Source organism: Glandiceps talaboti, chromosome 8 (genome assembly GCF_964340395.1).
Source record: "Glandiceps talaboti chromosome 8, keGlaTala1.1, whole genome shotgun sequence".
Lineage (NCBI taxonomy): Eukaryota > Metazoa > Hemichordata > Enteropneusta > Spengelidae > Glandiceps > Glandiceps talaboti.
The window spans coordinates 11,001,410-11,025,233 of record NC_135556.1 but is presented as its reverse complement, the minus strand read 5'-3'; the positions used below and the strand labels follow the sequence as shown (position 1 = coordinate 11,025,233).

General features: G+C 37.4%; 1 protein-coding gene across 1 annotated transcript; it reads right to left on the bottom strand.

Annotated features, from left to right (window-relative positions):
- Nucleotides 1-1,157: 1,157 nt before the first annotated feature.
- On the bottom strand, nt 1,158-10,781 carry LOC144439467 (cornifelin homolog). Its single transcript, XM_078128754.1, has 5 exons — nt 10,659-10,781; nt 8,421-8,516; nt 2,416-2,527; nt 1,777-1,916; nt 1,158-1,526 (listed from the first exon to the last, which is right to left on the bottom strand). Exons 2-5 carry the CDS (start codon nt 8,508-8,510, stop codon nt 1,392-1,394), a joined length of 477 nt encoding a protein of 158 aa, XP_077984880.1. The 5' UTR covers nt 8,511-8,516; nt 10,659-10,781; the 3' UTR covers nt 1,158-1,391.
- Nucleotides 10,782-23,824: the final 13,043 nt, after the last annotated feature.

The window sequence follows — 23,824 nt, the reverse complement described above, 5'->3', positions numbered from 1 at the left end:
ATCGTACATTACGGCAATGCCTGCTTTGCGACGAAACAGCAACACGCGGGCTCTCTGCGAGTACCATGTTACGTTAATCGGTAACGCACGTATCCAGAAAATCGGCGTAGTTTTTCCTTTATATTTTCATGGGTTATCGTTAAAATATGGACATTCTGGTTATAGAATATTTACTTGTAAGACAGTGTCGATGAATTGTGAAATTTTTGTAGGTCATGTTTGGTCGTGAATGTGTAAACGTTGAAATGTGTAAATTTGTATTGCATACCCTGTCTATATATTATAGTGTGCAGAGAAGGTTACATGAGTGAGCGCGTCCGCGCCCTTAGCAACCAATTGCAACAATGTATCATTCGACACTCTCGCTAGAGAAGTGAGCCACCAACGTTCATTTTGACACGTGCATTACACATAAATCTACATCTACAAATACAATAGGAAAAGACTGGAATTTTTTTGTTTCGTTTTCAAATTCTATTTTCATTTTGTTATTTTATAATTTCACAATCTTAGCTTTATTGTGCCATGATGCCCATGGTCTGACCAGTACTGATTGAGTTTACGCTTTTTAACCAAAAATCACATTTTTGACGCAAAACACACATCTCTGATGAAATCATTTTTATTTTAACAATTTCAACCAAATACCAAAGCACTTGGTCTTGTGGTTTTTGACGTTAAGTCGTTCACACACACACACACACACACACACACACACTCACACTCTCTCTCTCTCTCTCTCACACACACACACACACACACACACACACACACATATATATATATATATATATATATTTATATATATATATATATATTTATATATATATATATATATATATATATATATATATATATATATATATATATATATATATATATATATATAACTCGGTGAGTATCAATCTGCTATAAGACAGTGCTCTATACCGCAGTGGCAGAGCGTAATAGTTTTGGTAGTACTGGAACTCTTTCTTGGGTGTAACTCGGAGTTTCACGCATATTGCGATCATCAGACACTCTGATGAGTGTCTGATGATCGCAATATGCGTGAAACTCCGAGTTACACCCAAGAAAGAGTTCCAGTACTACCAAAACTATATATATATATATATATATATATATATATATATATATATATATATATATATACACACAGATATTTCACCATGCCTACAATACTACTGAACCTCAGTTCAGTTGTGCTAAAAACGTAAAAGTTTGTAAAGTTTATGTAGATATAAGTACATTTAGGGGCGTATAAAATCACTGTTATGGATAGATATAGTTATACTCAAAAACACCAAGTAAATGAAGACCCACGTTGGATATCAAAATAAACGTTGGTTTCTACACCACAACATCTTAACCATTCGGCTAAAGGCATCTCTTTATTGGACTGTAGCACTTCGGGGCAGGCCACCATCCTGACCAGTGCGTTCAGCGAAATCCATCTCTCTGGACATCTGACACAGGGCGCACTGATAACAGCATAATGTAGTGCAGCAATCACTCATGATAGATCCCTGTAAAACAGAAATATAAAATAAGTGAAAATTCATGAAAGACTCGAAATGTCTTCCAATAATTTGCATTAGTTTAAGTTTCGACTTCTATGATCAAGGCCGACAGAGTGTGTAATACCCTATTCATATCCTGAAAACTAAAAAGCCGAACACATATTTAGAAGGCCCAACATTTCGGCTTTCAAAGGTACAGTTTAAGTTATCCTTTCTTAAAGTCTTACTAAAGCTGACACCATCAAGTCGAACTCACTTGGATACTATATTGGGTTCGCAGTTTAGTTCTCAACACCAATGCCGAGTTATGGATGCAGCATGGTCCACAGATATTCTCATTGGAACGATTCCACAAATGCATCTCGAAGCAGAGTGGGAAGCAAGCACTCAATAAGCCTGAAAAATAGAAGGATTCGTCATTAGTTATAACTTGTAAAGTTGCAAACAGAATTAGAACTGTTTTTTTAAAGAATTTCACACATGCATAATGAAAATGCATCAGAGCTTCAACAACGATTAATCTTCGATATTACGGTCGAACTTTGATTTTACGGCCAAACCTCGATATTACGGTCAAATCTTAATATCACGGTCAAACCTCGATATTATGGACAAACAGTGGTATTACGGTCATATCTCGATATCATGATCAAACCCTGTTAGTGTCAAATTTAACCTCGATATTACAGTCAAACCTTGGTAATATGATCAGATCTCGATATTAAGGTAAATTCTTGAAATAATGATCAAATATGTACAACTCTTAATAAATAAATAAACTGACGTTTCCAGAATAATTTTCCTCTAACCTAACAAAAGCGACAATCCTCACACATTTAACATCAGTGCAGGGGTTTACATTTCACAACGTGTGTCGGTTTGACTAGTTACTTACAGCTCGACATCTCATTACAGCAGGAACACAGGTCACTAGACCACACCCTTGGTCCTGCTTCACGCATCACAATTGGCTGCTGCACTATCACAGTGGTATTGGTGGTATGAGTCTATGGAAATAGAGTCATACATGTATCGTTAGCGAAACGGATATGTAATTGATACCCCATTTCCACTATACCCCACGGCGACTTGGAAAAGTGTAATTACAAACAAAATTGAATACCAGATAACGATACCACTGCATGTTATTCGACGCTGGACTAGTGTATACGCTCTGAAAAACAACAACACGTGTCTCTAAATGATTCCCCGTTTCGTAAATAATTGTGTGGATGACGTAGTTCTTGAACGTATAACCCTACACCGAAGATCTAATATTATCCGGCTGTTTTTTCGAAATGAAATTATGATGAACACTGTCCAGCGTTTTGAGTCAATGACAGTCCATTGTTCCGCTTAGCAATCTACGTCTGGAGGGTAAAATGATGGCACAGTGTGATTCGCGTTCGTGCAAAGCCCCAGACAGCTTTTAAAAACACTCAATTTCGTCTCTTTTTATAGGAAGGCATGTGGCTTAAAAATGCACTATAATATGATATAATATATTTTCGTAGGTTTTAAAACATCTTAAGTTAATAAATTTGATAAATTTAGGATAGTTCCAGTTCTTTTTAATATTGTATGCACGTTAAACATGATATGATGTGATATGATATGATACCAACGGGTATAGGAACAACAATCCTTACGGAAGGCATTTCAGTTATACATCTGGTTATGGTTTCAAATGTGTACTATTTCCAACTGATAAGTAGCATAATTCGCTTATCTGTGTCTACATCCCAAATGTGCACAGCACCTCAATAATTTGTTTTTCTTTTTGCTGTTGAAGTTATCTGATTGTGTGCAAGAAATGTCATCCCATAATTTAAAAATACCGCCAATGGCATTGTAGCACAACTGTACAGTTTCTAAAAATGTTTATCCATATGGCAGTCCATGCTAACAATAAGTGGTCATTTGTTGAATGACTATCCAGTTGCCTATCCAACCATGTTGCTATCTTTACGATATATGCTATCATTTGGCTGTTGCTATGGGCGTGGTCATGTTGTTAGATATATTTGCATACATTTTTGTATGTTTTTGTTCACTTGTGTATGAATTCCTGATATTATTTTTGCAATATACGTGATTATTTGGCTGTTGCTATGGGCGTGGTCTTGTTGCTGGGCATATTTACATATATTTTTGGAATGTTTATTCAATTGTCTATTAATCCCCGTTGTTATCTTTGCAATATATGTGATCATTTGGCTGTTGCTATGGGCGTGGTCTTGTTTCTAGGCAAATTTACATACATTTTTAGATGTTTATTCAATTGTCTATTAATCCCTGTTGTTATCTTTGTGAAATACACGACCGTTTGGCTGTTGCTATGTGCGTGGTCATGGTTGCTAGGGTATTTGCATACATTTTTTGAATGTTTGCTCATTTGCCTACCAGATGATGTTGTTATTTGACCAAAATATACTGCCATTTGGTTGTTGCTATGGGCGTGGTCATGGTCGTTAGGGCCAATTTTGTCAAAATGTTTTGAAGAAAATCTGCAGAATATAACACTTTCAGAAACACCTCACCAAGTTTCAGACTCGGTGACCAAGTACTTTTGGAGATATAAGTTTTTGACCAAAAATGAACATTTTTACACCTAATTTGCATATCACTCATGGAATCATTGTATGCTTAATATTTCTTCATCCATACATCCCTAGATACATTTCCAATCTGCTCAGTACTTTTGGAATTATAGATTTTTAACCAAAAAGACACATTTTTAGCCCTAATTTGCATATCACTGATGGAATCATCATGTCATGAACAAATCTTACTTTACACCCCCTTGAATATGTTCCCACCAAATTTCGCACCAATCTTCCCAGTAGTTTCTGAGTTTAAGTTTTTTGACCAAAAATCAAATTCTTTGACCCAAATCACACACCTGTCATGCGATCATTTTGATTTGAACAATTTCCTAACTAGACACCCAAGGTAATGGACCTACCAAATATCATGTTTTTGACTTTAAGTTGTTTACACACACACACACACACACACACACACACACACACACAAACACACACACACAGACACACACACACACACAGACAGACAGACAGACAGACAGACAGACAGACAGACAGACAGACGCCGGGCGATCCCTATAGCACTACTGAACCTCAGTTCAGTTGTGCTAAAAAATGGGAAACACCAAAGTAACCCAGATTACACTGTTACAGTAATAAACCCCCGCCCTCTAGCTCTGTGTGTCTGTCTCTCTGTTTGTGTGTGAGTGTGTTTGTGTGTGCGCGCGCACGCGCTTATGTGCACGTGGAAAGCCAATTTCCCATGCTTTTTATGCATATGGCAATAAAGTTATATTTTATATTATATCATATTATAGTACAGTACAGTACAGTACAGTACAGTACAGTGTAGTGTAGTGTAGTGTAGTGTAGTGTAGTATAGTATAGTATAGTATAGTATAGTATAGTATAGTATAGTATAGTATAGTATAGTATAGTATAGTATAGTATAGTATAGTATAGTATAGTATAGTATAGTATTGTACAGTATATTATATTATGTTACATTCAGTGTTTCTACAAAATCCGGAAATACCATGGGCAAATTTGGTAAAGATGAGTGTTTCTGCATCTCAGAGTCTGTCTCGCCGACGTTTTTCTAGGAAACCTTGGATGTTGTCGTTTCTTTCGGACAGCATGGTGTCTTTCGGTCGAATAGTCTGTGTCGAACTCCAGTGCCCCAATCTACATTACTCCTGGTATTTTTTGTCATATAAAGACAACAACAAAAACTTGCTTGCACTAAATAATCTACGGTCTGTACACTTTGTCATGTGTACCAACCTTTGAAAAACTTTAAAGTATTTGTGAAGTCCAATAAAGTTCCACTTCAGTTGTCCGCTTTGTAAACGACATCAGAATTCCAACACATGCACGGTATGACCTTTCGTGAACTCAAGGAGCGACCCCGGTACGTGCCATGCATGAGTATGCGATGACGGAATTGGAAGTGCTCGTCAGTCATACTAATTCCACCGTTTTCTTTTCTTTCAGCAATTAATATGAAATATGATATTCTATTACAGGCAACACAGAGATTGTGTTACTAAACTCCAAAGAAATTCTAAAGAATTACTGTCATTATTGAAGTTTTCTGACCTGTCGTTATTTGTCCTTGGAAAGTACACATTCCAAAAAAAACCCCGGATGTTCATCAATTATTGAATGAGGTAGGTCGGAGACAGTGCTTATTGTGACGAATGTCAGTTTGAGACTGAAGTGACCGATTGCTAGTACAATCGTTGGCAATGAAATCACCCCACCCTGCCATGCATACAAGCGTGTGTATGCACACAAGTACATACATACATACATACATACATACATACATACATACATACATACATACATACACACACACACACATACACACACACATACATACATACATACATACATACATACATACATACATACATACATACATAGTTAGTTTGTTTGTTATTTTATACATACATACATACATACATACATACATACATACACACACACACACACACACACACACACACACACACACACACAGAAAGGAAACAAAGATACGGTCATGTGATAAAATATATATTTATTTTAAGAATGCTGACCAACACAAGTAACAATAGCTGCGCACGTATATTTACATTCAATGAATCGTTCGTCGTTTCAACTCACTGAACACAATCACCGACCCTAACTAGGGCCATAGTTAAGTCTGAAACCACAGTAGATCGAGGCCAACGAACTTATCACCAGTACAACGCTGTGCCAAGCACTTTATGTCAAGACTGAATTGAAAAGTGGAGCCATCAATATACTGACTCTTGGGATGGTGTCAGATATCTTGACGTTACAGTGAAGATCGACGGACAAGTTAATGTTTACCAACTCGTCCATGTATCGCATTTGTGTAGCATTAGGGGCAACATCAAAAGTCCAATATAATATATCTAACTTAATTGCTTAAGTTAGGTCCCAGACCCCCCCACCCCCCCATCTAACTTAACTGACCTAAAATTGAAAATCGTTTCAGACTCATACTGTATACTTCCACTTTCAAACAACGTACCAATATAATATACTGAATTATAAATAAAATAGAAAACCATTTTAACTCAGAAAAATACTATTATTGAAAACCAACAGAACACAACAACACTGAATTTACACGTCAAGTCACATTGATTACTAATACTGGTATGTCTGGTTTCACTTTCTTTTTTGAAATGGGAGACATTTCGTGATTGAGTGTAGGCTCATCAGCAACACTTTGATCGGATGATTTTTGTTTAACTGAAAAATACAGGGCCGGTCGGGAAAGTGTAGGAATCGCCTTTGTTAACTAGTTCGACTAAATTGATTGTACAGATAGATTTGATTCATAAAACTTGACAAGATGTTTTGCAAACAGCAGGATACCACTTCCCATTAAAGGCCATTCCAAAGATTAGATCGGATGAAGTAACCATTTTCACTGGAGTAAAGAACTATATGTAGTAACATTGCAATTCAAACTGTAAAACATTTAACTGTCTCTGCAAAACATAATTTCAACTAGAAATTGTATTTACCAGCTCTCATGCTTTTTAGCCTTCAAGTTGTTTCTGTCGAGTCGTATATATTCGCACGTTTCCGTTGATTTTGACTGTGACCTCGCATTACGACAGTGATGAACACGTTGACGCGGCGGCCACGGCTTTCACATGCATGTTCCAACTATCATCTACAAACATCTATAAATCTGTTTGAAATTGCTAAACTATTGCTGAATAATTATTTCAGGCGATCGAACTTTTGATTTTCACCAAGGATTGAATCAACATCAGTCGAATGATCAACTTGTTGCGAGTGTAGAAATAAAAATTCGCAATACCACGCTATCTACGACAATTTAGTCCAAGTTGAGAGGTCACATCAAACATGACATCTCATCGGTAATTTCCGGATTTACATTCGCATTAGTTTCACGTTATAACTTATGGCCTATTAAACTTAGAACCTTCGCGTAGGTGGATTTTGGCAACGTCCTCTCCACATAGACTATTGAAATCAATTATCGTGAAGGTCCTTTAAAATTTACCACTACGATTGAACGATCGGCTCTGATCACGTACCCACTGAGACTTCGTTAACTTTCAAACATATTTTTTAACGTATTTCAAAATAGATTGTTTCGACTCGACCTCCTGGGACATGAACTCGGCTGATGACCGTCGGTCATTTTTGTATTTGGCATGCCACAACTTCGTTGCGCTTTCCTGTACACCGGCCAGGGATTTGCCCTGTTATTTTTTGATATTTAACTCCCAAATCTTGTTCGTTAGTTTCTGAAAGTCGTTCGAAGGGCATTTATAAATTGTGTAAGGAGAACATATATGGACCAGAAAATTGTACGAACCCTTCGTGTCTCGACGACGCCAACTGATGAAATGTGCGTACGCACACTCTGGATACCCACCTCGTTCCCAAATACCTATTTTGCAGCAAATTTGAAAGCTGAACCGCGTACCGCTGATAAATCGGACCGACTGTACGCAGTGTTTTAGGTAAAAGCAGCCTTGAAATCGTACTAAATTTGCCAAGTATGGCGTTAAATCGTTTTTGACGGTTGAGAAATTATTTTGGCCAAAACCCCCCCACCCCCAAACTAAAGCAATTAAGTTTTTTTGTAAACATCGATCTTTTGACGTCGCCCCTTACGTGCTTCATATCTGTTCGCCAACCACATACATGAATCATGCCAATAAAGATCTCATGTCACTCAAACAAACAAACAAACAAACAAACACCCTTGACATGCACCTATATTTATTCATACGTCGTGGTCTGAAGTGTATCATGCCTCCCTTCCACACCACGTGTACATGCACATACTTACAGGCATAGGTGTTGGCGCAGGTTGCTGCATTACAGGTGCCTGGGGTTGTTGTTGTTGGTACATCGGTGCGTCAAATTCATTGTACGACATCTTTAGCTATTTAGAAGAAAGAGAAGAAATATGACTTTATATTATTCTCGTTTCGTTATGAGAAAATCTAACATTCTAGCTTTTAAAGTATGAATTGGTCACTGACACGAGATGGTAAAATAGCACATTGTTTGACACGCATGATCGAGTTGAAGATATCCATAACAAAATCCGGTTGGGAGGGGCTGCTTTGTTGTTGTACATTGTTCTTGTTTGTAATTCAGTTAAGAAAACCCATATTTGATTTCAAGCAAATCTGATTAGTGTGTTGAAATCATTGCATTTCTTTCACTTGTGTCATAAATAACTTACTATTATAAGTCACATGCATTATGATGACTCATAAAGTCGAGATTGAGGCGACATTCTTAGAAACGTTGCTAAATGAAAGTTTTAAGTTCTATAGGGTTAGAATGATGCGATCTAAAAATGTACTTTTTTCAGTTTGTTTTCCCGTAACTGTGTGCAATTTAAGTACTTTTTCAACACAGTGACGCGTATTAATGTTGCCTGGATTGAGGATTTATACCAGCAACGGATACGAACTCGAACGGTCAAATAATGTTGCTACGAATAAGCGTATTCTCCATGCACTATGTTTGCTGCATGGTACAAAGAAAAGGGGCTATTTTCTCTATATACTAGCAGCATGATTGGTAATTGTAATTTTTTTGTATCCATCCATTCAAGCAAGATGGAGTAAATGTAGTCTTCAATCTGATTAAAATCTGATGTTAGATAGGCTGGTTTTCCTGTATTTACCTTTATTCCATCGTTATTGCGTCTTTTACGTTAGTTTTTTATTTTCCTGGACGAACGCCTTTCCAACGTTGGAAAGGCGTTCGTCCAGGAAAATAAAAAACTAACGTAAAAGACGCAATAACGATGGAATAAAGGTAAATACAGGAAAACCAGCCTATCTAACATCAGATTTTAATCAGATTGATGTAGTCTTATAACACCATTCATATTCGTAACGTTATGTTCTATGTATCCTCCCACACAAACAACATTACGCGTCCCTATGCTTTTCAGAGACGGTTCTGTTGTTGTTGTTGTTGTTGTTGTTGTTGTTGTTGTTGTTGTTGTTGTTGTTGTTGTTGTTGTTGTTGCATAACTTTATGGATTGTCATGTTGGAAGTGAATGTGGTGAATTAATTTCCAATTGAAATCATTGCAAATCCCATTTAACATACTTCATTTAAAAGTTCAGAAAAGAGACAGTATCTATAAAGTTCAGGTGTTTTGACCTTAATACATGTATTATCTAGTATTGGCTGTGTCACCATCACCAGACCATTCATATGTTGACATGTAATTATAATATTCAATAACTAAAAATAACAGTCAACGTAACCATTAATCATTTGTGTCTGGTTCTCACATATGGAGTCATTTTTATCAACTGTAAGTGCACACACACACACACACACACACACACACACACACACACACACACACACACACACACATGCATGTACACACACACTATATATATATATATATATATATATATATATATATATCCCATTTAACATACTTCACTGTCTTAGCAGATTGATACTCACCGAGTTATATATATATATATATATATATATATATATATATATATATATATATATATATATATATATATATATATATATATATAATATATGTAAATTGTATATAAAGTATATGTAAAATGTCTATGCTGGAGGAAACAGGGCTTAAATACATATGAATGTAGAGCGGTATAAATAACATAATATCAAGCAAGATACTGTTGCAATCATATATATATCATATGCCAGTGTAAATATCAGTGTATTGATCCTTACGTTATTGGGCGTGTTTCTCTTTTTAATTTGTGGCGTCCACCCATGCCAGTTTCTTTGTTGGTGTCGAGTCAAAATGAAAATGGTAGACCGCCATCGATGTATGGCGCACCTAGAATAGGTCATTATGTCTTCGCGCCATATGGTTTTCATTCCGTGACTTGATAAACACAATCTCAGACCACTATAGAGAAAACCATGCCTGACAAGACGATCTTTGTAAATTTGGCGGTCAGTCTATGTGGGCATGTACTGAGAAGTTAAAGTGAAAGTGTCGGCAAAATACAATTTCCCTCGCGCCCTAGATCAAGGGACATCAAACAGCACTTACCCGTTTCGTTTATTAAACGTCTGAAACGAAAATGTAGAAAAGCAGAAAAGTGCGTCGACGTCACCACTGTAAGCACAGACTACCGAGAGGCTGCTTTCTTCTTGGTCTCTGTGTTGGTAGATGGGGCACGTCACTGCCCTTCGACCAATCATGCGTTTCGTTTCTCAAATGTTGGAAGCGATTATCATAGCGCTGCAACAGTTGGTTGGATCCATAGCAACCGACTGGTCGTCAGGGAAGGTCAGACCCTGCCTAAAGAAAAGTTATATGTATGTATGTAGGACACATGTAGAACAGCGTAACATGTCGAGGCTCGTCTTCGTGTGAGTGACGTCACGAGGGAAGCTGTTGTGCAATTTCACAATCTGTCACAAATTTTGCCTTCTCAGCCTTTTTTCATTCCTCCACACTCTCATACAAGACCAAACTTGTCGTCGACAACCGCTGTGACGTGAGAGAAGTAACCCATATATTACAGAAAGGTGTAAACTTTGCTCAGAAGTATATGTCATCACTCGACACTGACCTTTAACCTTGACTGTGCAAAAGAAACCATTCATTCTAAAAATGTCAAAGTGGAGTACTACAATACTGATAAATCACGTATGAAATATTATTGATAAATTAGATAAAAATAAGTACCGCGGTTTGTTTACTAAAAAGGTCAAAAGTATTACATTTACACCAGTCCTAATGTTTACCCAATCTTTTCTCCTTTCAAATGTGGTGTATGAACCACGGCTGAGCTCGGGTCGACCTGGTACGTGAGTGGAGAATCAATCATCGTTCCTAGACACCATAGCAGCAACTGTAAATCTGTTCCTATGTCTTGGTACAGCTGCTCGCAGTGGTGCATGTATGTTCTAGAATAACATCTACAAAAAATCATTTTCAGTAAAATTCCATTGTTATTATCAGAAACAAGGTATTGGCAAATAGTTAGAAAAGTCATTTTCAGTGAAATTCCATTGTTTATAGCAGAAACAATGTATTGGCAAATAGTTAGAAAAGCCATTTTCAGTGAAATTCCATTGTTTATAGCAGAAACAAGGTATTGGCAAATAGTTAGAAAAGTCATTTTCAGTGAAATTCCATTGTTTATAACAGAAACAAGGTATTGGCAAATAGTTAGAAAAGTCTAAGGACAGATATGAGTTGTGCCTGTTCATTTAAAGTTCGCTGTCATATAGTCAGATGCTTTCAGACAGTGTGTTGCTGTTGTCTGTGCCTGGCAAGAGTATAGGAATTGAACGAGGTAGTGTTCGTTTATTGCCATTTGGTTTGTTTGTTTGTTTGTTTGTTTGTTTGTTTATTTGTTAGTTACTTACTTACTTAGTAAACTTATATGTACTTACTTAGTTAATTAGTCGGTTAGTTAGTTAGTTAGTTAGTTAGTTAGTTAGTTAGTTAGTTAGTTAGTTAATTAGTCGGTTAGTTTCTTAGTTAGTTAGTTAGTTAGTTAGTTAGTTACTTAGTAGTTAGTTAGTTAGTTAGTTAGTTAGTTAGTTAGATAGTTAGTTAGTTACTTAGTTACTTAGTTAGTTAGTTAGATAGATAGTTAGTTAGTTAGTGAGTTAGTTGGAATTCATAGTCACTTTTCTTCACAGGAAACAATGTACGTAAATGAATACCATCGTTAATTTTAAAGATAAAGAGTTAAAAAATCTTTAAAAAGTTAAAGATAAAGCAAACTGTGAATGACATGCTCCTGTACCTATGGCACTCTCGTAAATTAAAGTTTTGGACTGGCACAATGAAACCTCTTGAAGGGTGATTCCTGGACGGTGGTTTAGGACGATGTACCTATATGATTACCAAAGTCAGTGTCTTAAATTTCACGATGAGATGAATTCATCCCAGGATGACATGACATCTTGGGATCAATAAGATTCAACAAAGATGATTGGTGATGTGATGACAAGTTGAAAGTCAGTCTCGCTAATACCGGCCTTACCTTCACAAATATCTCGATACATCTTTCGTCTTCGGTCACTTGCTTCAAGGATAATCATTTTCAAACTTCTGTACCTTTTATCGTTTGGGGTTTTTTTTTCTACGACTTTGTAAGTCTCGTAATCACTCGTCAGCTTAGATTCAATTCATGGATAAGATGGGACCGGATGGTCCTATAAAGCAAAATGTTCGTGTAATTATTAGCCACTTCAGGACATTCGCAAAACACATTCCAATGGCAATTTTGAACAGTCATGGTAATTTCCGAAACGTCAGGTTATCCCATTATTATTATTTGCGCCGTAGCGTGAACATAATACCAGTATTACACTTCAATACCACGCTATCCAGCAAGCTATGCTGTCCTGTTCTTCAGAAAGGAAATTGTCTTTTTTTTTCCTACAAGATAATAATAATCCATTAATCAATTTATTAATATTTCAAATCGATTCGTCCATTTCAACGTTATCACGTTAAATATACATGTAATGCCATGGTTACCAGCTAAACCCAATAAATGCACAATTTGTATTGATTAGATATAACATCATGCTATACATGCACATCTATATATGAACAAAGACCGAAATTATTGCCTATATATATATATATATATATATATATATATATATATATATATATATATATATATATATATATATCTGATAAAACATATCACCAACTACGTGAATCAATGTGGATAAAAAAAAACTAGATACACTCACCAATGGTATTGACAGAAAGCAGTAACATAGCAACCAGTCGTCACCAGTCTTCAACAGCTGACACAATGTAATATTCATACCATTCTAGGACGTACAAGAACACTATTTTGCATGACAATAACTACTGTCTATTTAATGATGTGCACAACCAGATTTCTTTGACAGAACTGGAGACCCACCGATGAAGAGGAGCTCAGTCTCTTCGAAATATTTGGGTCAGAACGGTATGGTTTATGATATCATTTATAGACAGATATATATATATATATATATATATATATATATATATATATATATATATATATATATATATATATATATATATATATATATATATAACTCGGTGAGTATCAATCTGCTAAGACAGTGCTCTATACCGCAGTGGCAGAGCGTAATAGTTTTGGTAGTACTGGAACTCTTTCTTGGGTGTAACTCGGAGTTTCACGCATATTGCGATCATCAGACACTCTGAGGCCTACTCTCTGGGTGTGCTGTATATATAGAGTGTAGACAATAGAAATACCATCACTATTGTCTGTGTCGGTGGGTAAGTGTTGTATGTGTGGAGGTGTTGGTTGTTATTGCGTGGGTTATTGGGTGCGGACAAGTAAGTGTTGGCGGGTTGTTACATGTTGGTCTTTGATGTTCCGTTAGTTAACGGGTTTAGTTTAGGTGATAGATGCTCTATTGAAGTTGCACAAATAAAACTTATTCTCGTGTCGGCATTTGGATATCAACTCAGTTCTTTTGTTTAGTGTGGAGCTTTTGTCTGCTTTAATAATAGTTAGTTTTTCGGTTAAACACAGGTTGCATCGTTTTGTTTTATTGGTGTATGCTTGGGCTTTCTTGCTGATGGACCAGGATACGGAAAAAGGCTCATTGTTTCTTTTCAGTTTCCAAATGTGTTTTGATAGTTCTGTGCTGTTTTCGTGTTTTTCATGTTTGAATGACTGTTTGTGGTTGGCGTATCTCTGCTTGAAGTTGTTCTCTGTTAGACCGATATATACTTTTGTTTGTTTTCCGTGGACGGTGGCTTGGTATACGATGTTTTCCGTTTGGCATTCGCCGTTCAGAGGGCAGGTGTCTTTCTGTCTGCAATTAATTACAGGGTTTTTGAGTGGGTTTAGTTTCGCTGTTGGAGATGGTGGCGTTATGCGCTTTGATTATGGTAGCCATGTTTGGCATGCAGCTATAACTGACTTTGACATTGTTTCTGTTGAATATTTTGTGTAACTTAGAGTCTGCTGGGAAGTGTTTTGTGATTAGGTTGAGGAATCGTTTGCCTACATTGGTGGCTACGTTTTTGCTGTATGGTGGGTTAAACCAGATGGTGTTTCTATTTCTGTTTTTCTTGTTTTTCTGCGTCGGGGTGCTGGTGTACGTGATGTTCTCTTTGTGGCCGCTGGTTTTTAGTGCATTTTGGTACAGTGGGGCTGCCTGGTTGAAGATGTGTTCGTCGGATGATATGTCGGAAATTCTACGGCCGATGGCTGACGATATGTTCTTGATGATGCTGGGTGGGTGGTTAGACTGCGTGTGTATGTACATGGGGTGTGAACTTCAAATCGCAAGTAAAGTGCTGGGAGTACTAGTACTGGAGTAGTTTTACACAGTGTTTCGAATTATCAAAAGTATAACTAAAGTGAAATAATTTTGTTATCTAGTTACAATTTTCAATCCAAATGGTAAATATAAACTTTGGGGACCCCCCCCCCCCCGTTATCTTGACATAACTATCTCGTTATCTCGACATAACTATTTTGTTAGGCAAAAAAATAATTGTGTGCTTAGGTAGGTAGATTTTTTTTCATGGGTATGCAAAGTATAGAAATGAAAGGTTTATTTTCTATTCCTCGTACTTGCTGAGTTAATAAATGATTTTACCTCGATTATGTTTAAAATTATTTGATCAAGTAGTAAATCATATATAGTGTAGAAGTCAGGGCATATGAGTTATCACTTAATAATAGTTTTCATATTCATATTATTTATTTTCACCAGACACGAAGGGAAAATGATACACAACTGAAAAGAAAAGAAAAGAAAAGAAAAACTGTACCTGGTGAGGGCCATAGAAATAGTTCAAGCAGAACTAGTCTAGTCTAGAACAAGTAAGTAATCAATTCTATAGATTCATATTAGGTATAGGTTAAAGTAACTCCAATTTATTGATTTATTGGCTGAATTAGGTAGATTTACTTTACACATTGATGCAACAGTAGAAAATAATCTGTGCCTTGCGAGATACTTTGATTTTAAAGTAAACGAAAACAATAATCATTAAATCAAATTAAGTCATGCATATCAAAGAGAGATTGGTGGAGAGAATTATTTCAAAAGACAAACAATTTAGATCCAATATGAATATATGAATAGCCACATCCTACATTTGGACAATGATGTATTATTTACTAATAAAGTTGTGATTCTTGTTGGAGCGTGAGGGGGAGGGGGAGGGGAGGGGGAGCGAAACGTACACCATAACTACGATGGTTGCTGGTGTGGGGATCCACTTTTCACACACACACACACACACACACACACACACACACACACACACACACACACACACACACACACACATATATATATATATATATATATATATATATATATATATATATATATATATATATTATAAACGAAAGGTGTGTGAAAAGTATGAAAACTGGATGGTCTCAGCAAAAGGTCTTCCAAACACTTCGGGGGTATCAAAGTACGGTTATCACCTGTAATAGTCAATGACAGCTCCTGGGGTACAATACTTGTATATAAATTTGACTCAGACAGCAACGGCGCACTTTCGAAGAAAGACCCCCCCCCCTCCGCCGCCCGATCCGTTTTGTAAAAGAAATGACACTCTTCTTTGACCACCAAATTGAGATAATACACCCCTTCCACGATTAGTTGTGCCTCCCCCCCCCCCGTCGTAAAATCTGAACGCTCCCTATTTGAATATTGTAGTTATGCGCGTTTTATCAACATCGACACCTTACGAAGACAGTAAAAAATCGGATCAATTACTAGGCCATATGAATAGCCACATCCTACAGCGAACGGTGCATTCAAATCAACATGGTAACATAGAATGGTTATCAAGGGATCAGGGGAATATTTGTACCACCAGCCACTTGATATTACTTGTGCACAATGTAACGTGGGATTCAGCTCGTTGTCTCTATCCTTGGTAGAGAATGGTGCTCCGTTATGATATGTGAATGGACTAGCCACAGCATCTCCGGCGATTTTACTTCCAACAGACAACGTGTATTGCGAGGCTTCATCACTAAGTGAGAATGTTGCAAACTGTATCCAATATTGGTCTCCAGTGAAAGTCTCCATATTTAAACGAATGGTGTAAGGTAGGGTAGAAGTCGTTAGTGCGTGGATGACGTCATTGCCTAACCAATATTCACCATTGGCATCACCAAAGCCATTCTTGTATTCGTCCCAGGTACGTCCGAAATCCACCGAGTCGTCAAACCGTCGTTGCATGACGGTCCACCCTCCTCCATCAGTATCCATGTCACAGTAAACTTGTGACGTCACAAACTGATGAATATCATACACCCCACTCGTTGTCAGTCCTACATTGTACAACTCTTGACAGTCCCACTTAGCTGAAAGAAGTAAGCATGGAATGACATGATGATGATGATGATGATGATGATGATGATGATGATGATGATGATGATAATGGTGGTGGTGATGATGGTGGTGATGATGATGGTGATGATGGTGATAATGATGATGATGATGATGATGATGGTGGTGGTGGTGGTGGTGGTGGTGGTGGTGGTGGTGGTGGTGGTGATGATGATGATGATGATGATGATGATGATGATGATGATGATGATGATAATGGTGGTGGTGGTGATGATGATGATGATGGTGATGGTGATGATAATGGTGGTAATGGTGGTGGTGGTGGTGGTGGTGGTGGCGAGGGTATTGTTGGTGCTACTGCCGTTGTTGTTTTTGTGGTTGTTTTTGATGATGGTGGTGGTGGTGGTGGTGGTGGTGGTAGTAGTAGTAGTGAGCCTATTGATGTTGGTGGTGCTAGTGTTGTTGTTGTTGTTGTTGTTGTTGTTGTTGGTGGTGGTGGTGGTGGTGGTGGTGGTGGTGGTGGTGGTGGTGGTGGTGGTGGTGGTGGTGGTGGCAAGACTGACTCTAATATCTAGACCCTAACTAATTTTTGGTAACGAGTCAGAACAATGAAGGGTCATTGACCTTCTTTAGTGTTTTAAATATTTAAAGCACAATTTGCTTGACTAGTGGCTAGCTCAGGTGAATTATCCTGGCAGCTTTGTCGGTGTTTCATCACATTAGCATTACATGTACATACCATTGCACAGAGGGGATGTGGCATTCCATACTCCACCACGGCACACAATCTCAGATGGTCCAGATAACTCGTAACCAAGGTTACAAGAGAAGTACAGCGATTTTTGTAGGCTGCCGGTAACTATGCCATTTGTTACGGTCATGGAATGGGTGCATGCTGAAAAATGCAAAGCATTCATCAACGAATGGCTATATTTTTTTTACGAAATTAGCTGTTTCTGATAAACAAGAACCCCGTGACGTGTGAGCACCAGTGTCGGTCGGTGTTTACATCAAGTGTTTGCCCTCGTCCCAGCAGTATTTTCATTCAATGAAGTTTCACACAATTTCACAAGCAGTCGATTATGTATAGGGTGAACCCACACTGCCACCAGCGCATCGTAGCATTCTTTTTGATATAGTAGAAATAACTCTGGGTTGATCAAATATTAACTCAAGCTTTCACACAAAATTATTTAGTTCTGAAATGTAAGACGACAATATCGTCTGGATAACTTCATATCAATTCCACTTACACGGACAGACAACTACGGCGAAATCTCTAGACATTTTCATAAATGTGACGTTTTTCAAGTGACTGAATTGTGTGATATGTATAAAAATGAAAAGATCTGTATGTTACTACTTACGGCATGATCTCACTTTGTGACATATAATCGTGTCTGTCAGATCTCCGACACATACACTGTCACTTCCATCTATCGGGGATATACATCTACGCGTTCGTGTTCGTATGCCTTGTCCACAAGTTTGTGAACAGCGCCCCCATGCGGTCCACCGTGTAAACTGTCCACCTGTTGGACAAAGACGATATGAATGAAACATTTTTCAAGTAATTTGATTTCATCCGACAAAAATGTAAAAAAAAAAAAAGAACTCCATAGTCCAAAATGTTCTGCCCGACAGTGAATGATTGTAGCCTACCGACTTGACAAGTTACGTGTAATGACGGCTCCGCGGGTAAGGCTTCCATCTCTCTCATTGTGTTATGGCTACATTTTGAGAGCGATACTTCGGTACCAATGCATTCAACACCACTGAAAACAGTCGGTACACTGCTTGGCCCAACGCTTGTTGATGCTAAAAGTAGAAGAAAGAAAAAAATATGATATCTTTGGGAAGAAATCAAGCAGACGAAACTTTGTTTTCCTACTTAAAAAGTCACGTCGATATAGAGCAAGTGTTCTTCAACTTTCTGAAAGGAACATTTTTTTCCATTTTTTTTTTTGCCACCTCAGCACATAATTTGGTGAAATTATTCATTTGAATATACTGTTATTTGTTTTTTATCCATAATTTGCACACTCAAGAAGGCATTTGATTTTGTTTACATGTGCTATTATAATATATATTTATATATATATATATAATATATATATATATATATATATATATATATATATATATATATATATATATATATATATATATATATATATATATATATATATATATATATATATATATAATCAAAGTGGGTTGGTTGGAACTTGAGGTGCTTGGTTGTAACTCCGAGTTTCACGCTCAATGCGTTCATCAGACAACTGTCAGCTACTCGTTGTGTTACTGTATTTATATGTGTAAGGTGTGAAAGAATTTATTGACAGTTAATTGTGTATTGTTTCTATGCATACAAGGGGTCCTCAGATTTGTCAGGTGATGTTACTTTTGAAGTTCGCTATGTAGAACTTGTTTTCGTGTCGGCACTTTGAGATGAGTTCAGATTTTTTGTTGAGAAGTGTTTGTTTGTCGGCGTTGAGGATGCAGAGTTTTTCAGTTAGGCAGAGGTCGCATCGTTTGGTTTCGTTACTGTAGGGGCGTGCTCTCTGTGATATTGACCAGTCTACTTTGAACGTTTTTTTATTTCTTTTCAGCTGCCAGATGTATTTCGAAAGTTCAGTGCTGTTTGCGTATTTTTCGTGTCTGAAGGTTAGGTTGTGGTTATTGTATCTTTGTTTGAAGGCATGTTCAGTCAGGCCGATGTACAGTTTGGGGGGTTGGTTGCATTCCTCTCTTTTTACTTCTGCGTTGTAGATTATACTGGTGGTCAGGCAGCTTTCCTGTAGGGGGCATGTACTTTTATTTCGGCAGTTGCAGGATTTCTCTTTGGTCGTTGTGTTGTTGTTCGCGATTTTGTTGTTATGTGTTTTAATGATGTTGGCGACGTTTGGCATGCAGCTGTAGCTGACTTTCATTGTATTTTGGTTGAAGATCTTGTGTAGGGTTGATTTCTTTGGGAAATGTTTCCTGATGAGTTTTAGAAATATTCCCCCAATGCTTGTTCTGACGTTAGAGCTGAATGGTGGGTTGAACCAGATGATGTTACGCTGGCGGGTTCTTTTTCTAGTTGCTTGTGGGTTGTTAGTGTAGGATATTTTCTCTGTGTAACCGCTGTCCTTCAGTGCGTTGTAGTACAATGGTGCTGACTGTTTGAAGATTTCAGCATCATACGAGATGGTGGTTAAACGTCTGCTTATCGATGCGGGTAGGTTCTTGGTGATGTTTGGTGGGTGGTTGGATTGCTTGTGGATATATACTGGTCGATCGTTTGGTTTTCGGTAGGGGTAGTGTTTTCCAGTGTTTAAGTCGAGTGTGATGTCCAGGAAATTCGTTATTTTCTGATTGGTTTGGGCGGTGATTTTAAGGCCGAGTTCCTGAAATGTTTTATTCATGTGTTTCCTAATTTGATCAGCTTTTCTTCCCGAGGTGTTGTGCAGGGCAGCTAGACCATCGTCTCTGTATAAGCCGATGTTTTCTTTCTTGTGCGTTTTAGCCAGTGTGTTCAGGATGTAGATGCCAACCAGTTCGCATATTTCGGCTCCGTCGTAGCTGCCCATTGTTACGTCGAATAGGTCTGCGCTGTTTTTCTTTGTCCAGGGGGTGCCTCTGTCGAATAGTAGTGATTTTCTGGAGTGGAGGATAATGTCAATGTCTTCTGTTGAAATTTCTGTATGTTCTTTGGCGAAGTTTATGGCTTTGTGTAGGAGGTCTGCTGATATTGACGAGTAGAAGTCTACGATGTCGAATGTAATGAAAGTAATCTTGTCTTTTTCCTCTAGTTTGTTGAACCAGTCTATTACGGATGTCGTGTTTTTCCATTGGTTGACCTTTGTTGCATGTTTTACGGTGTTGTTGATCCTGTCCAATATTTTTTTGCTTAACTGTCAATAAATTCTTTCACACCTTACACATATAAATACAGTAACACAACGAGTAGCTGACAGTTGTCTGATGAACGCATTGAGCGTGAAACTCGGAGTTACAACCAAGCACCTCAAGTTCCAACCAACCCACTTTGATTATTCCCGCCCTGCTTACCCAAGCATCGAGCACTCTATTCTACGAGTTTGATACTATTTACTATATATATATATATATATATATATATATATATATATATATATATATATATATATATATATATATATATATATATATATATATATATATATATATATCTCGAATGATTCAATTAGATCGAATTACATCGTTGTATTTGCACCCTGGCCTATGCGATGACCTTTCGCCTTGTCTCATACTACAACATGCATTCTTTCTTCATCTATATTTGTGAATTTTCGGTGTGAAATGATTTGTTCGAAATAAGACATAGCTCTATCAAAACAATATCAAAACTGAACGTTATTGACATTCAAATAAATTGCGAGTCCTTCTGAGTTGGTGACAACGATAGCGTTACTATATACATGTACTCTTATCTGCCAAACACTATATTTGGCAACATACACTGGATTCGCACATCATCAATTCCAATCAGTACAAAATTGTGGTGATCATTTACATGTCACTATGTATGAGTTCTCACCCGTCACTACACCAAGGAATCCTAGGTGTGTACAAACAACGCTGGCAATGTCCATCATTTCACCAGCCACCATTCCAATATTTCCCCATATCCCTCTATACACGTCGAATACGTACAAGACGCCATCTCCTACTTGGTTTAAATCGTCCAGTTTTACTCTTACTGAAATATAAAAACATAGCATAGTGTATTCAATTTGACTTTAATTACATGGGCCATCGCTTCACGTACTACCTGTAGAGGGCGCCATATCATCGCAGTCGCAGTGAACAGACAAGACACTGTCCCACACAATATGCTGGTGGGTTTACACAAGAATGTATGTATGTTACATTGAAATTTCTTTTCGCATGAAAGTTACGATGCATGATAAAGATAAGTTGCCAAAATTATTGAATGCAAGTTAACGAAATCATATTCTCACCACACACAAGCATACACGCACACGCACGCAGGCAGACAGGCAGACAGACAGACAGACAGACAGACAGACAGACAGACAGACAGACAGACAGACAGACAGACAGACAGACAGACAGACGCGCTCGCGCAAGTGAAACTATCAGGTGCATATACATATAGCTTGAGAATATAACATCTCCTTTTAGAACAACTCGGGATTTTCATCACTTACATCCTGTTAATGTTAAGCACGGTGCTGCTTGCACTGTATCCCCTGTACAACTAGCCCCGAGACAAACTCTCGATCGAGTTGTTGCTACAACGCCACATGCTGGAGTATTATCGTTTGCCCATTCCGTCCACACTTTAACGAAAACAAAGAAAACAAATTTCACATAAAAGGACGTTTTAAATGATAATAGTTTGTTGCCTAAGAAACAAAGACACGGAAATACCCAATACGATACACATGTCTCTTTGCGGCACATCTTTGACTGATATGATTTCACAAATGTACGATTTGTTAGTAATCACTTGAAAAAACAACAGTCCAATAACAAATTTATGTCCACATATCATCTGTCTAACTACTGCACTACCAACAACAGAATTTGAAACAAAAGAGGACAGTACATACATGAACAAGGTTGAATATTGCATTTCATATAATCTGTGTCGTGGCCAGGACACAGTTTGTCTTTTAAACCAGGTACATCCACTTTACAAACACGACTTCGTTCTTGATATCCCAGATCACAAGAAGCGCTGCACACGGACCACGGAGTCCAGTTTTCCCAACCTCCGTCTTGTTCAACTGGAATCGAGGAAAAATGAAAATGGCACCGATTATTGCCATGACAACGGTTCGAAGAGTAAACAATGCTTTGTGTATTGAAAAGTCGAATCATCAATTTCAAAATGATGCAAAACAAGAAGTTGCTAATTGTTACATCATAGCTCCAAATAAACACAATTTTTGTACTCGCATAAAACCTTAATATATACCTTTAAGTTCTAGTTGTAAAGAGTAGGTAGGGTTCATTTACATGCAGATGATGTATATGATATAAGGAGGGCGACAATTATCATATACAAGGAAATTTAAGTTACCTTAGCATTTCACTCATAAGGAGGACGACAATTATATATGTACAAGGAAATTTAAGTTACCTTAGCATTTCACTCATAAGGAGGGCAACAATGATCATATACAAGGAAATTTAAGTTACCTTAGCATTTCACTCATAAGAAAAACGACAACTATCATATACAGGGAAATTGAAGTTACCTTAGCATTTCACTCATAAGATGGACGACATTTATATACGGGAAATTGAAGTTACCTAACATTTCACTCATGGGGCATGCTTTTCACATAAACATGTGCACATTTCAACTTAGACTAGTCGCTCGTGCCTTTTTTGCTATGTTTTATCTAAAACTAAAGTCGTCGCCTCGCTTCGATCCAGAGCAATAGTACTATAACTACTGAAAGCGAAGGTAGGCTCGCTATCAGTAGTACACGGTTATAGTAGTATTGCTCTTGACCGAAGCGAGGCGACGACTTTAGTTTTAGATAAAGTGTAGCAAAAAAGGCGCGACTGTCTACAGTAAATTTTACACTTACAATAACAGAGACGCCATGGCCACAGCAGGACCCTTTAACGAATTACAGTGAAATTTACTATTCTTGTACAATGCAGTAGAAACTGACTTCTACCGAAAAAAAATACACCTACACTTTACGATTTTAAAAGCTTCTGTTGTTTACTTTCTAACTGATAGTCAACGTGTTTACTTGTCTTTTTAACATCCCAACTACGCGGGACACCTCTGTGATTATTTATTTTGCATTTGAAGTTGACTGATAGCGTGTAAAAATGTCATGTCATGTCACTTGAAAGAACGCCAATGTA

Coding starts and splice junctions, on each gene's coding strand:
- LOC144439467 (XM_078128754.1), bottom strand. CDS start 8,510: ATGTCGTACAATGAATTTGACGCACCGATGTACCAACAACAACAACCC. Junction 2,528..8,420: donor CTGCGCCAACACCTATGCCT/GTAAGTATGTGC, acceptor CTATTTCCATAG/ACTCATACCACCAATACCAC. Junction 1,527..1,776: donor GAACCCAATATAGTATCCAA/GTGAGTTCGACT, acceptor TCTGTTTTACAG/GGATCTATCATGAGTGATTG.